The sequence below is a fragment of the Xenopus tropicalis genome, chromosome 7, assembly GCF_000004195.4.
Source record: "Xenopus tropicalis strain Nigerian chromosome 7, UCB_Xtro_10.0, whole genome shotgun sequence".
NCBI classification, from domain to species: domain Eukaryota; kingdom Metazoa; phylum Chordata; class Amphibia; order Anura; family Pipidae; genus Xenopus; species Xenopus tropicalis.
The window spans coordinates 130,438,970-130,455,165 of record NC_030683.2 but is presented as its reverse complement, the minus strand read 5'-3'; the positions used below and the strand labels follow the sequence as shown (position 1 = coordinate 130,455,165).

Below are 16,196 nucleotides of genomic sequence, written 5' to 3'. Positions count from 1 at the left end.
GGTTCTGACTCCTGATACAACTCCCCAATATCCATTCATCCCTCATTCTCACTGGGTTTATAGTTATGTGTAACTGTCACTGTGTCTGTCCCTTTCCCTTCCCTGCACTGCTGGTTCTGACTCCTGATACAACTCCCCAATACCCATTCATTCCTCATTCTCACTGGGTTTATAGTTATGTGTAACTGTCACTGTGTCTGTCCCTTTCCCTTCCCTGCACTGCTGGTTCTGACTCCTGATACAACTCCCCAATATCCATTCATCCCTCATTCTCACTGGGTTTATAGTTATGTGTAACTGTCACTGTGTCTGTCCCTTTCCCTTCCCTGCACTGCTGGTTCTGACTCCTGAGCCCCAGTCCCTTTGTCGCCGGGCGTATCTCCGGCAAAGTCAGGCTTTCTATGTTGGCTAAGTTAGGGGCTGGGCGACTGCCGAGGGCTGTGATCCTGACACAACGTGTAACAGTAATTAAGAAATAAGCCTCTTGCCCAGTTTCACAGTAATCATTTAGCTAAGTAACTTCCATGGTCCGCTGCTTCAAAAATCGCCATTAGCCCACGCTACTTACGGCCAGAAAATTTCTTATTTTCTGCTTTTCATCGGCCTCGGCCTGAAACGTCCACGTCGCAGTATTTATACATTTGCGCTTAAACAATGGCAATAAACACGTTCACGGGGTGTTACGAATCAGAAATTTGTAACATTTTCCTCACCTCCTTCTGCGTCGGGCGGGTCGGGGATTCTCAGCGGCCAAAAGGATCTGGAAACTTTCGGGGGGGGATCGGCCTCGATCATTCGGTCGGGGCTAAAAGTGCCAGGTTTATTGGCCGTTTTGTTCTGTTTTTGATATAATTAACAAAATGGGGCAGTTGTATAACGTAATGTGTGTGTTTAGCTCCTTCTCTATTCACCCTTTATAGTTCTGTTATATCCATCTCCTTCCTTTCATTGTCTGATATAGAGGGGGGCTAGTTAGGTTTTTATCCCACCCCATGAATTGAAAGCATCCTTATTTCAAATTGTAGATTAAAAATGTCTTTATTAATGCTAAAGGCAAAGACACACGGAGCTACTTAGTAGCAGCTAATTCTCACGACAATTGGTCTTCATTTTTATTTATTGTTTTATTTTATTGTTTAATTATTTCAGTGTTTGTTCAGCAGCTTTCCAGTCTGGAGTTTCAGCAGCTATCTGGTTGCTAGGGTGCAAATTACCTTAGCAACCAGGGAGTGGTTTGAATGAGAGACTGGTATATGAATTAGGGGAGGGGCTGAATAGAAAAATAAGTTATACAAAAGTAACAGTAACAATAAAACTGGAGCCTCGCGGTGCAATCGGTTTCTGGGTGCCGGGGTCAGTGACCCCCATTTGAAAGCTAAAAGCTGCTTAGAATTAGCCGTTCTGTATAACATAACCTCTTTAAACCTCAAAACCCTCTTTGGCTAAAAGCCTAGCACAGAAGACTTTTGATTTTGGGGTTCAAACTCAAACCCCCCCCCCCCCCCGCTCATTGTGGCCCAATATTTACTTGACACCCCTTGGTTTTTAGATTCATGTAAAGATGCTCGGAGTTAGGGTCGGAATGGGCCGGTGGGACACTGGGAAAAAACGACCGCCCCAGAACCGATCCCTACTGGGTGCTCCAGGGTCCGCAGGTCCCCCTATCCAAACACACCTAAGTATGCACGCACAGGGGAAGGGGTTGGGTGAGCAACGGGGGCTGAGGGGGGGTCCCTTGGGGGTTGTGGGGCCCCTGCAGTGGTAGCGCTGCTGGGCCCTGCACCCCCCATTATTTTAGTGATTTGCAGCCAGTTTCCATGTCTGGGAGCCACTTGCCCACTCTGCCCTCTCGCAGCGCAGCAAAATATTTTGGCATTTCCTGTGATATAAAATAGTAAATGCTAAGTACCTGCTATTGTACTGGGTCCTGGCCTGACTCCTCCGGCACAATAGGGGGACGTTCTGTGTGTTTGTACATAAAAGCCTGTAGGTTGTAGCCTGGAGAGAAATCACACGTCTCCTAATAATACCTGTAGCTTGAGGCCCCTCATTCTTCCCCGTGGGAGGCTAAGAAGCTCTGTCTAAAAAATGATTATGGGCTTTGATGCCTGTGGAGTTTTACCTCATTTCAAGGATTCTTCTCAAAATCTGAAGGAGGAGGAGGGGCTGAAAAGCAGAGGGTGAGAGTAAGCATTGTTTTAAGCATGCCAAGTTTTATTTGTGCTCAGCCGGGTTCCTGTGCTGTTCTTTCCGGCAGTCACCTCGGGCCGGCACCTCCCTGCTGGCCATTCAGGCAAGGGCCTTGGAATGTCGGGAATGGTCCCGGGAATGGCCAGGCATGCTGGGAGCTGTAGTTCAGCTGTATTCTTAAAGCAATATTGCCCAATAAAACTTTCCCCCATTGAAATGCAAGAAATCCCCCAATGAGAATCCCAACATATAATGAAGGGGGAGGCATGCTGGGAGCTGTAGTCCAGCAACATCAGGGCTGTATTCTTAAAGCAATATTGCCCAATAAAACTGCATTAAAATGCAAGAAATCCCCCAATGAGAATCCCAGCTGATGTGAGTAAATCCGGCTCCCTGTTCTCTGTTCCTGCAATTGGAGTTGGGAGCAATAAGCACAGTTTCCCAGCACTGAACAAGTCTGTCCCTTTATCCCCATGTCTGATTCCTGTGCCATATAATGACGGGAAAATGCCATCATTATCTCTATATGTAAGGTACCAGCAAGGGGCCTGACACAGGGAATCAGCATTCTCATTGGTCACTTCTCTTGCACTTACACTCACATTGTTGCTCAGTAGAATTCTCATTGGGGAATTTCCTTGCATCTAGAATTACGACTATAGCAAAACTAGGGGGCGCTGTGGGGCAGCGTTATGGTTGGGTTTATATCCCCTTTAAGAGTCCCTCAGAAGCTTGCACTCTTTTGCAGGGCTGCTAAGCTTGCAGCTTTCCGTTGCTAAGGATGCTGGGAGGTGTAGTTCACGCTAAGCAGCAGTTCACATGTTTGACAAGTCATATCTACAGGAATCCCGACCTTGGGCACGGATCAGTGAATACAAATAGCAAACTGATTAACCTTAATTAACTCCTTATGTCCCAGGAAACCTCTGGGTCCTTTGTGTCGCATAACGGGAAAACGATTTGCTATTAATCGCTAAACGGTGAAGAAAGGGGTTAAAAGAAAAACCCAAGAATAGAGGCAGTTTTCTCACTCCCGGCACCCCGCCCGGTGCCTTTACTCCCATTGACTAAAGGGGAATTTAATATTCGGGCAGCACCTTGGGCAGGAGGCAGGGTTCACATGTCGGAGTTTATTGATATCACATTGGGCTGTCAGCGGCACATTCAGCCCCCGCGGCCCCCTAAGGTGCAGCCTTTAGCCACTTTAAAGCCATGAAAATAAGCCCTCGGCGCTGTGTGCAAGGTGGGACAATGGGGCATCTGAAGGGCAAGTGACAAGCTCAGAAAAGCCCAAACACCCTCAACCCTCTTCTTTCTCCCAAATTGCAGTTATTCAGCTTTTTCTACCCCCCCCTTTTTTTTTTTTTTTTAGAAAAAACACCCAAATTATCTTTTATTCTCTATTCCCAACTGAATAAAACCAAATTTAGATAATGATAACATTCAATGGCCTTTGCCTATAGGAACAGTAACAGCAACAAATGAAAGTGTAGCTAAATAATCAATATATTATGTACCATTTCCCTGCACTCTTATGCATGTGTGTTTGCCTCAGAAACACTACTATAATTATATATAAACAAAGCTGCCATGTAGGACCCCATACATGAGCCAATGCGGTCCTTGATCCGATGGGAAAATCAAGCCTGTCCAATTAACATCTAGATTTTTGGCCAGATATAAGTCAGAGAGGCCAATCAGAGGGCCCCATACAGAGGCAGATACATCTGAAGGACCTGAATCTGCCCATCTATGGCCACCTTATGTTTTCAGGCAGGGGTCTCTACTGCCATACCTGTATCATATATATATATATATATATATATATACACATATACAGATGTAGTAGATTAAAAATACATAGAAATGGTTAACATAAAAAATAAATTATTTTGAATTTTTTTTTTCCTTTGATAGGAAAAGCAAGCAGTTTTCATCATTTGTATCTATAGTTCTTACCCCCTTTTAACCTACAATAACCTACAACATACAATAAATCTTTCTTTAATTTTTACTATTCAACTAAAGCCTATCCCTATTGGCACGATCTGTCTCAATGTTTTAGGCAAATAAGATTATTTACCCCGGCCCGGCTGTGCCTCCCCACTGTGACTCAATACTGCCCCTTAGTGACGGGTCAGCAGAACTATTCGTGCAAAGTGGGACTGTCTGTATCCAGGGGTTAGGGGGGGTGTCTAAGATTTATTTAAAGGGGATATAAACCCAACCATAATGCTGCCCCACTGCGCCCCCTAGTGTTGCTATAGTCGTAATTCTAGATGCAAGGAAATTCCCCAATGAGAATTCTACTGAGCAACAATGTGAGTGTAAGTGCAAGAGAAGTGACCAATGAGAATGCTGATTCCCAGCACTGTGTCAGGCCCCTTGCTGGTACCTTACATATAGAGATAATGATGGCATTTTCCCCTCATTATATGGCACAGGAATCAGACATGGGGATAAAGGGACAGACTTGTTCAGTGCTGGGAAACTGTGCTTATTGCTCCCAACTCCAATTGCAGGAACAGAGAACAGGGAGCCGGATTTACTCACATCAGCTGGGATTCTCATTGGGGGATTTCTTGCATTTTAATGCAGTTTTATTGGGCAATATTGCTTTAAGAATACAGCCCTGATGTTGCTGGACTACAGCTCCCAGCATGCCTCACCCTTCATTATATGTTACATTATTCTGGGATTTGTAGTCCGGCAACAGCTGAGTAACGGTTGGTTGCACTGCAGGGTTTAGTTCCCCTTTATTTTTTGAAAAATATGTGAAGCAGGTGTTTCTTTATCATAAGTAAGAAATGCACCCAAGGATGATGGCCCATCAGAATTTTCTAGGTCTCTGTCACAAACCAAGGTCTGGTCTCTTGGTCTTGGGTCACAGTTGGCTAATTCAGCGCTGGGAATAAAAATAAAAAAATCCCTTTCCCGCAGCATCCCCCCTCCCTCAAAGATGGCCGCCCGGCGCTCCAGCCTCCAGCTGAGCTGCAAATGGCTTTTTCATTTTCCGAACTCTGTGGCCCCGTCTGTTTGGTATTCCAGGGCGCTCCGCCGGCCCACAGTGTCATTCTGCTTTGGTCGCATTACTTGATTAAAACGCATATAAACTATTACTGGATTCATTTTCCTGCTATTGCCGAACGCTATGGATTCTAAACTAGGGTAAATTGTAATAACACCGTGGGGGAAGGAGGGGGAAGATGATGGCCGATGCCGAATGCCTGGTTTTCTGGACTTATTGGGGGGTTGGGGGGGGGAGAGAGATTACGAGACTTTTTATTATTTATTGAACCTATGTTTTCATCTGCTCCAGTGACTATGAGGCCACTGAAATCCCATTTATTAGCGCCGAGCTGACTCACTTAGGCTTGAGCCTCTGCAATATGTTCCCAGCTGTTTGTGAGTTTGGGGGGGCTTCGTGCTCTGGATCTTGATATTTCATAGCCGCTCTCCAACCTCCTTCCCATCAGATCTGTCATAAAGCTCCAGCCAAGGAGCAGCTGGGAATCCTGGTATTTCTACATTATTATTTCTTCCTACCAAAGTGAAATGGAGGCCACGGAAACAGGTCACCGAGATTCTGACCTTGAGGCGTCTTGATTTCACATACAGAATGTCTGATATCATTCTAATTTGTACAGCTATAAATCCCCCCCCGGAATATTAGTGTATAAGGAGAAGCAGGTTGCCCTTATTATAGGGATCTCACGTAGCGTGGTATTCGCTTGTTACTCAGGAAAATACTGTCTGCTGCATATGGGATCAGATTGGTTATATGTACGGCCAATTATTACTCCCACTTCCACAGCAACCCGGGGGCAAATAGGCCCGGGGTACCCCTGGAACAGCAGGGTGACTGTTACCCCAATGTTTCTATATATCTGTAACCTTGTTATGGGCTAAGGGGGCCCAGCCTGAAGGCCAGTTAGGGGGGGATTTGGGGTGAGTGCTTATTTGTGCCCTGGGTACCCCTGGAACTATAGCGGGGTGACTGTTACCCCAATGTTTCTATATATCTGTAACCTTGTTATGGGCTAAGGGGGCCCAGCCTGAAGGCCAGTTAGGGGGGGATTTGGGGTGAGTGCTTATTTGTGCCCTGGGTACCCCTGGAACTATAGCGGGGTGACTGTTACCCCAATGTTTCTATATATCTGTAACCTTGTTATGGGCTAAGGGGGCCCAGCCTGAAGGCCAGTTAGGGGGGATTTGGGGTGAGTGCTTATTTGTGCCCTGGGTACCCCTGGAACTATAGCGGGGTGACTGTTACCCCAATGTTTCTATATATCTGTAACCTTGTTATGGGCTAAGGGGGCCCAGCCTGAAGGCCAGTTAGGGGGGATTTGGGGTGAGTGCTTATTTGTGCCCTGGGTACCCCTGGAACTATAGCAGGGTGACTGTTACCCCAATGTTTCTATATATCTGTAACCTTGTTATGGGCTAAGGGGGCCCAGCCTGAAGGCCAGTTAGGGGGGGATTTGGGGCGAGTGCTTAGTTGTGCCCTGGGTACCCCTGGAACTATAGCGGGGTGACTGTTACCCCAATGTTTCTATATATCTGTAACCTTGTTATGGGCTAAGGGGGCCCAGCCTGAAGGCCAGTTAGGGGGGGATTTGGGGTGAGTGCTTATTTGTGCCCTGGGTACCCCTGGAACTATAGCAGGGTGACTGTTACCCCAATGTTTCTATATATCTGTAACCTTGCTATAAGCTAAGGGGGCCCAGATTATTGTGATAGGACCCTCCCCGGTGCATATGTACAAGAGACAAGACTACTGACATCTTTGAGATAAAACCACTAGAAATCAGTACTTTGCCATGTAATTAAATCATGTCAGCAAAGCGCTCTTATTTCCCCATCTTCAGCTGCTCTGCATGAAAATAGCAAGAATCCCGTTAATCACATCCTTGGTTGTGTTTGATCAGTGGGCTATTGGGGAAAGGGCTCACACAGGGGCGACACAAGTACAATAAGTTGCCGCTCAGCCACATGCGCTTGGGGGGTTAAGGGCTCTTGATACCTCAGGAGATGATGAAGGTCTGAGTCCAGCACTCGTGCTCACAGAGAGGCTGCAGGGCTCACCGACAATGGCAAGATTCCCTCTTAATCCTATTGATTTATTTAACTCCAGGGTAAGAGTTTTCTGGCAGTAACAGCGAGAAGCTAAACTTAACCCTTTGTGGCCTAGACGGCCCAATAATGTATTGCCACTATATATATAAATCCTTTTAAGCTGCAACATAGAAAGATCTCAGGTAAAAATCTGCAAAGGGTAAATGGTCACTGGTAGCAATGGAGAGTGGCCAATACCTTTACTAAGCCTGATAACTGACAGTTAGCGGTGTGTGTATTATATTTACCTTGCTGCCCGCTGAACGGCCCCTTACTGTAGCAAATGGCGACTTGCAGACTGCCTTAACAGAAAAAAAAAGAAACCAATTAAAATGATAAATATATAGACTGGCAATGAATTTGCTTTCTGGCTTCCAATGGGAAACAGAATAAAGTCAGAAAAAAGGCATGTAATAAGTAAGCGTTGGTCCCATTTAGATGTAGTTTAACTACTATTCTCATCATTCAAAGTGCCTGAGGGGCCTGGCTACATAGGAAAGCTATGGGGCAATAGTAATTAGAGATATACAACCTACAGCAACTGACTTGGACCTAGAACTCCCAGCATCCCTTGGGAGAGTCATAGCCCTGAGGTAAATACTGAAAATATCAAACACCCTCTTGGCTGGCTAGGGATGCTGGGAAATATTCGATTTACCTTTTACTCATAGGGACCCCCTTCTTTGTTGGTTAAGGGTTCTGGGATTATAGTAAAATAATTCAATTCATTCAGCAACAAGAAATCCCTATTCTTTTTTCCATTCTGAGGAATTCACCTCAGTGACAAACCTGGGCCCCCCCGTTTCACACAGCAGTTAATCAGTTCAGACCCTGGCACACACAGGATTCTGGGTAGAAAGATGAACGGCCATATAGATTGTAAGCTCTACGGGGCAGGGACCTCCTTCATCTTGTGTTTCTGACTCTTATTGCAACTGCACCTTGTATTTATTTGTATTTATTGTTGTACTTTGTATTTATCCATTATCTTTAACCCCCTGTTTGTATTAATGTATTCTACTGTACAGTGCTGGGTTCATAAGTAGCGCTTTATAAATAAAGATATACATACATACATTGCGGGAACAAACCAACCAACTGCCAGAACTTGTACTGACAGGATTCTGTGCGGGAATAAACTTAGTTATCCGCCAGTGAATATTCTAACCAATCAGCTGCCAGGACATAAGCAGAGAGTGAGCTGTGTGAAAAACCTAAGGATCGCACTTATTGGTCCGTGTGTTGCGCGGGAATATTGTAACCAATCAGGTGCCAGATTAAGTGGTGGAGGCGTCTGAACCTATCAGAGACGAATACCTGACAGGTTAGGATTTCTTGAGCGGGGCAGGGGCTTGTAAAGTGAATTTATTAGGCCTTCGTTGACGCATTGTTTGCGTAGGGGCAGTGCGGCCACCCCCGCGGTTAGTATTGGGTTGAGTCGAGTTGAGGTGTGGGCACTTTGCTAGGACAGCTTTATACTGACGGGATTTTACGTTTTTATTGGTCTGTATACAAACCTGAGGTGCTATTAACTTTTGAGTTAACTTGAAGTATGATGTAGAGATTAATATCCCAAGACAATTTGCAGTTAGTCTTCGTTTTTTTATTATTTGTGGTTTCTGAATAATCTCACTTATTGTTTAGAAACTCTCCAGAGAATGTCTGCAGATATCTGGTTGCTAGGGTACAAATTACCTTAGCAACCAGGGAGTGGTCTGATTGAGAGACTGGTAAATGAATAGGAAAGGACTTTAATAGAATAACAAGTAATAAAATGTAGCAGAGCAATGGTTTTTGCCTTGTTGGAAGTTGAAAAGATTCAGAAGATGAAGGCAAATAATTAAAAAACAATGAAAACATAACAAAGACCAATTGAAAAGCTGCTTAGAAATGGCCATTCTATAACATACAGTTATCTAAAAGGTGAACCTCCCCTTTAAAGAAGGGTTTGTTGCCACAACTCTGGGTATTATTGTCATGGTCTATGCTCTTAACTCTAGGTTATGAGGTTATTATAGTGGGGGGGAGGCAGGAGTGATGTCACACACCTGGGATTTTGGCAGGAAACATCTGGTGGCAGCTGGGGAGGGTTTTTATTTTTAATTATTGATTATATAGGCACCCAAGGGCCGCCCCCCCCCCCTACGGCTGCTGCCCTAGGCACAGACCCTTGGGTGCCTATGTATAGTTACAGCCCTGCTGTGGGGTATAATACTAGGAGTAGTTGGCATACAAGATGCCACTTCCCTGGATCAGTGACAGATGTTAAGGGAGGCCATAGAGGTGCCAGCCAGTCTGCATGGATCAGGGTTCTGGCATAGGGGGCCGGGGGTGCACCAGCTGCACAATTACATGTTTTTGGCATTTCTTGCCCTTTTTAGTGCATCAGCCAGAGGATGCTGGGAGTTAAAGAGGGCAGCTAGTGGGCTTCACATGGAGGTGGCTAACTAAATGTATATTTTGGCACATTTATTACATGGACAGGAACACTAATTGCTGTTGGCTTCATGAGCAAGTCAGTCAGCCCCATCTCAGGGGGACGAACATGGAAATGTAAGCTCTGTTTCAACATGTTTCTCTATTAAACCTGTCACAACCTCGGCTGCAGTTACAGGGAGTTGTGTGATTTGTAACGTATAGGCCTTCTGTGCGTCTCCCCACTGCTCCTGTACCTAATGCTTGGGGATACCGGATACAGGGCGGCCATGTTCCTAATTGTGAGTGACATTACTGCCTGGTACCTACCCTGATCGTTAATGCTCCACTTTTGCTTTTAGTCTGTGCTCTGGGAATACAGCTGTTGTAGTAATGGATGAAACAGTGCAAGCTGTACTTCCGGAACCTATTAAAGATTTATTATATGTACGGAATGGTAAAGAGGCTAAACGCAAAGTCGCTGTTACGATGATTTTGTTTTTCTGCTCCTTGTTCCACAGGTTCAGGATAAAATATTCACTGTTTATATGCTGTGCTTATAATTAAATTATTTTTCCATAAACAAGAACATTAAGTACAGGTATGGGATCCCTTATTGGGGCAGAACAGCCCTATTGGGTTTATTTCATGGTTAAATGATTCCCTTTTCTCTGTAATAATAAAACAGTACCTGTACTTGATCCCAACTAAGATATAATTACCCCTTATTGGGGCAGAACAGCCCTATTGGGTTTATTTCATGGTTAAATGATTCCCTTTTCTCTGTAATAATAAAACAGTACCTGTACTTGATCCCAACTAAGATATAATTACCCCTTATTGGGGCAGAACAGCCCTATTGGGTTTATTTCATGGTTAAATGATTCCCTTTTCTCTGTAATAATAAAACAGTACCTGTACTTGATCCCAACTAAGATATAATTACCCCTTATTGGGGCAGAACAGCCCTATTGGGTTTATTTCATGGTTAAATGATTCCCTTTTCTCTGTAATAATAAAACAGTACCTGTACTTGATCCCAACTAAGATATAATTACCCCTTATTGGGGCAGAACAGCCCTATTGGGTTTATTTCATGGTTAAATGATTCCCTTTTCTCTGTAATAATAAAACAGTACCTGTACTTGATCCCAACTAAGATATAATTACCCCTTATTTGGGCAGAACAGCCCTATTGGGTTTATTTCATGGTTAAATGATTCCCTTTTCTCTGTAATAATAAAACAGTACCTGTACTTGATCCCAACTAAGATATAATTACCCCTTATTGGGGCAGAACAGCCCTATTGGGTTTATTTAATGGTTAAATGATTCCCTTTTCTCTGTAATAATAAAACAGTGCCTGTACTTGATCCCAACTAAGATATAATTACCCCTTATTGGGGCAGAACAGCCCTATTGGGTTTATTTAATGGTTAAATGATTCCCTTTTCTCTGTAATAATAAAACAGTACCTGTACTTGATCCCAACTAAGATATAATTACCCCTTATTGGGGCAGAACAGCCCTATTGGGTTTATTTAATGGTTAAATGATTCCCTTTTCTCTGTAATAATAAAACAGTACCTGTACTTGATCCCAACTAAGATATAATTACCCCTTATTGGGGCAGAACAGCCCTATTGGGTTTATTTAATGGTTAAATGATTCCCTTTTCTCTGTAATAATAAAACAGTACCTGTACTTGATCCCAACTAAGATATAATTACCCCTTATTGGGGCAGAACAGCCCTATTGGGTTTATTTCATGGTTAAATGATTCCCTATTCTCTGTAATAATAAAACAGTACCTGTACTTGATCCCAACTAAGATATAATTACCCCTTATTGGGGCAGAACAGCCCTATTGGGTTTATATTATAATGTTTTGTGAACCAGAAGCCATATCCTTATTCTATATTGTCTAGAGTAGTTTGTCAACATCTACCTACGTGTATAAATACAAATATACTGAGAGAATGTGTATAATAATCTATACCCCCTCCTGTTCAATATGGCAGCACCCATATGGGTAAATACATATATTCAGTAGGTTCTGGGCACTTAATCATATTATACTGCCGAAGTGAAACGGCAAATGAAATCCTCACTGTTCTGTCTCCGCCAGGGAACCGTATAGATGAGGGGTCCGATGTGGAATCAGAACCAGACCTCCCATTAAAGCGCAAACAGCGGCGCAGCCGTACCACCTTCACAGCGGAACAGCTGGAGGAACTGGAGAAAGCTTTTGAAAGGACACATTATCCGGACATCTACACCCGGGAGGAACTGGCCCAGAGAACCAAACTTACAGAGGCGCGTGTCCAGGTAAGGCCTGTTCCCCTCCCATTGGTTTGAAAGGGAAATGCATTGCTAATGACTGACTCTCTGGGAACAGTTGTACATTAAAGGGGATATAAACCCAACCATAACGCTGCCCCACTGCGCCCCCTAGTGTTGCTATAGTCGTTATTCCAGATGCAAGGAAATTCCCCAATGAGAATTCTACTGAGCAACAATGTGACTGTAAGTGCAAGAGAAGTGACCAATGAGAATGCTGATTCCCTGTGTCAGGCCCCTTGCTGGTACCTTACATATAGAGATAATGATGGCATTTTCCCCTCATTATATGGCACAGGAATCAGACATGGGGATAAAGGGACAGACTTGTTCAGTGCTGGGAAACTGTGCTTATTGCTCCCAACTCCAATTGCAGGAACAGAGAACAGGGAGCCGGATTTACTCACATCAGCTGGGATTCTCATTGGGGGATTTCTTGCATTTTAATGCAGTTTTATTGGGCAATATTGCTTTAAGGATACAGCCCTGATGTTGCTGGACTACAGCTCCCAGCATGCCTCACCCTTCATTATATGTTACATTATTCTGGGATTTGTAGTCCGGCAACAGCTGAGTAACGTTTGGTTGAGCCGCGCTGTGCCGCAGGGTTTAGTTCCCCTTTAAGCTTGAAATATAAATTATTGCCAATAGCTGATAACAATGTTTGCTCTACTGCAGACTTGGAATGATTCGGCCTTTTTCAAAAGTATTCGGATTCAGCCACAATCGAGATTCGGTGCATCCCTACTGCAGGCCATTTAGAATTAATTTGTTTTACACGACATGTATATTAAATTAATCCAGGTTTAGGATCCGTTATCCAGAAACTGTTATCCAGAAGGTTCCAAATTATTGAACGGTCATAAGCAAATATTCGAAGAAAAATTTCCTTTTTCTCTGTAATAATAAAACAGGTAAATAGGTAAACAGATAAATAAGCTACATGATTTTATATAAGTAGCAAAACAATCTTAGGTTGGGTTCATTTCATGTTTAAATGATTTTTAGTGATCCATGTTACACAGGGATCATTGGGTAATCCTCAATAGAAAACTGCCATTTTAAGTACTAAGGGCCGCCCCCTGGGATCATAGGAGTCACAGTGCACACAAACAAGTCAAGGCACACATACATGCTAGGCCCCATCAGCCAATGAATGGGCAGAGTTCTGCCTTTTGCTCCCACACTACTTCCTGTTACAGTTAGAGCTGCATCACTTCCTGTCAGCTGATCTCTGAGGGAACACACAGCCCATCACAAAATGGCAGCTCAAGGGAAAGGATATAAAAGGGCAATATTTACTGATATACAGGTCCTTTTCAAAAAATTAGCATATTGTGATAAAGTTCATTATTTTCTGTAATGTACTGATAAACATTAGACTTTCATATATTTTAGATTCATTACACACAACTGAAGTAGTTCAAGCCTTTTCTTGTTTTAATATTGATGATTGTGGCATACAGCTCATGAAAACCCAAAATTCCTATCTCAAAAAATTAGCATATCATGAAAAGGTTCTCTAAACGAGCTATTAACCTAATCATCTGAATCAACTAATTAACTCTAAACACCTGCAAAAGATTCCTGAGGCTTTTAAAAACTCCCAACCTGGTTCATTACTCAAAACCGCAATCATGGGTAAGACTGCCGACCTGACTGCTGTCCAGAAGGCCATCATTGACACCCTCAAGCAAGAGGGTAAGACTGCCGACCTGACTGCTGCCCAGAAGGCCATCATTGACACCCTCAAGCAAGAGGGTAAGACTGCCGACCTGACTGCTGTCCAGAAGGCCATCATTGACACCCTCAAGCAAGAGGGTAAGACTGCCGACCTGACTGCTGCCCAGAAGGCCATCACTGACTCCCTCAAGCAAGAGGGTAAGACACAAAAAGAAATTTCTGAACAAATAGGCTGTTCCCAGAGTGCTGTATCAAGGCACCTCAGTGGGAAGTCTGTGGGAAGGAAAAAGTGGCAGAAAACGCTGCACAACGAGAAGAGGTGACCGGGCCCTGAGGAAGATTGTGGAGAAGGACCGATTCCAGACCTTGGGGGACCTGCGGAAGCAGTGGACTGAGTCTGGAGTAGAAACATCCAGAGCCACCGTGTACAGGCGCGTGCAGGAAATGGGCTACAGGTGCCGCATTCCCCAGGTCAAGCCACTTTTGAACCAGAAACAGCGGCAGAAGCGCCTGACCTGGGCTACAGAGAAGCAGCACTGGACTGTTGCTCAGTGGTCCAAAGTATGTCATTCGGAAATCAAGGTGCCAGAGTCTGGAGGAAGACTGGGGAGAGGGAAATGCCAAAATGCCTGAAGTCCAGAGTCAAGTACCCACAGTCAGTGATGGGCCGGGGTGCCATGCCAGCTGCTGGTGTTGGTCCACTGTGTTTTATCAAGGGCAGGGTCAATGCAGCTAGCTATCAGGAGATTTTGGAGCACTTCATGCTTCCATCTGCTGAAAAGCTTTATGGAGATGAAGATTTCATTTTTCAGCATGACCTGGCACCTGCTCACAGTGCCAAAACCACTGGTAAATGGTTTACTGACCATGGTATTACTGTGCTCAATTGGCCTGCCAACTCTCCTGACCTGAACCCCATAGAGAATCTGTGGGAAATTGTGAAGAGAAAGTTGAGAGACACAAGAGCCAACACTCTGGATGAGCTTAAGGCCGCTATTGAAGCATCCTGGGCCTCCATAACACCTGAGCAGTGCCACAGGCTGATTGCCTCCATGCCACGCCACATTGAAGCAGTCATTTCTGCAAAAGGATTCCCGACCAAGTATTGAGTGCATAACTGAACATAATTATTTGAAGGTTGACTTTTTTTGTATTAAAAACACTTTTCTTTTATTGGGCGGATGAAATATGCTAATTTTTTGAGATAGGAATTTTGGGTTTTCATGAGCTGTATGCCACAATCATCAATATTAAAACAAGAAAAGGCTTGAACTACTTCAGTTGTGTGTAATGAATCTAAAATATATGAAAGTCTAATGTTTATCAGTACATTACAGAAAATAATGAACTTTATCACAATATGCTCATTTTTTGAAAAGGACCTGTATATATTCCAGCTTGGTGAGATTCTTTAATAGGCCACTTAATATAATATAACCTATCTGTTGGTAAAGTATTCATTCTGGGGGTATAGTTTCCCTTTAATTACTCTCATACACATGGTTTTGTGCTGTTAGTGTAGTTGCACGGAGTGGTGGGAACTGCCCATAGATCATTGTGCCTGACAGTTAAATCTCAGTTCCAAATGTATACGGAGATCCAAGGGATCAGGAGTGTGGAAAGATCCGTGAGTATAATAGGGCCCCTTGGGAAGGGAGGAGAAGGAAATGATTGCGAGGGGGGGGGGGGGTATTTGAAGGGGGCAAAAGAAATGAAGATACAAATGTGTCGGCCAGCAGGACTGGTATAGTGTTACAGCCTCTGAGAGAGAGGGAGAAGCTTTCAGTACAGGATTCACTGCTGTATTACAGGATAACAGTCACTAATTAACCTTCGTTACTCCAAGCAGCTTTGCATTTATCCTTCTTACTAATTTGTGATTTTCTATTCAGGCGGTCTTTAACCTGGACTATAAAATGCTGTCTGGTTGCTAGAGCTTATTTTCTACTCTGTCATTAAAACCATTGCCTGGTTGCTAGGGAAAGTGGGACCCCAGCACCCGAGACTGGTTTAAATTCCAAACTGGAATTTTAGAAAATGTATTATTAAATCATAAAAGGGGAGGTAACTGATCGCAAATTGTTTTACAATACTACAGTCTTTGTCATGCAAACTAGAGACGCCAAGGGGCACATTTAATAGAAAACAACCCATCAGGCAAAGTCAGTGCGAGAAAAAGTTGCAAAAATACTCAAATTTTCCCATGGGGCTAGCCATATTCTTCATTTCCCAGGGTGCCACAGCCATGTGCTCTGATAAATTTCAGTCACACTTTACTGCTGCGCTGCAAATTGGAGTGATTTCCCCCCTCCCCCCCAGCAGCCGATCAGCAGAACAATGGGAAGGGAGCAAGATAGCAGCTCCCAGTAGGTATCAGAATAGCACTCAATAGTAAGAAATCCAAGTCCGGCTTGGGACTCCTCCAGTTACATGGGAGTAGGAGAAACAATAGG

At 44.0% G+C, this 16,196-nt stretch overlaps 1 protein-coding gene across 4 annotated transcripts in view; it reads left to right on the top strand.

Moving 5' to 3' along the window:
• pax7 (paired box 7) overlaps window positions 1-16,196 on the top strand; it is a 104,049-nt gene that overhangs the window by 52,718 nt on the left and 35,135 nt on the right. For all 4 annotated transcript variants that reach the window (XM_031906135.1, XM_031906133.1, XM_031906134.1 and 1 more), the window contains exon 5: window positions 11,849-12,048. In XM_031906135.1, coding sequence (XP_031761995.1) covers window positions 11,849-12,048 — 200 coding nt within the window. The remainder of the gene's footprint in view (window positions 1-11,848; window positions 12,049-16,196) is intronic.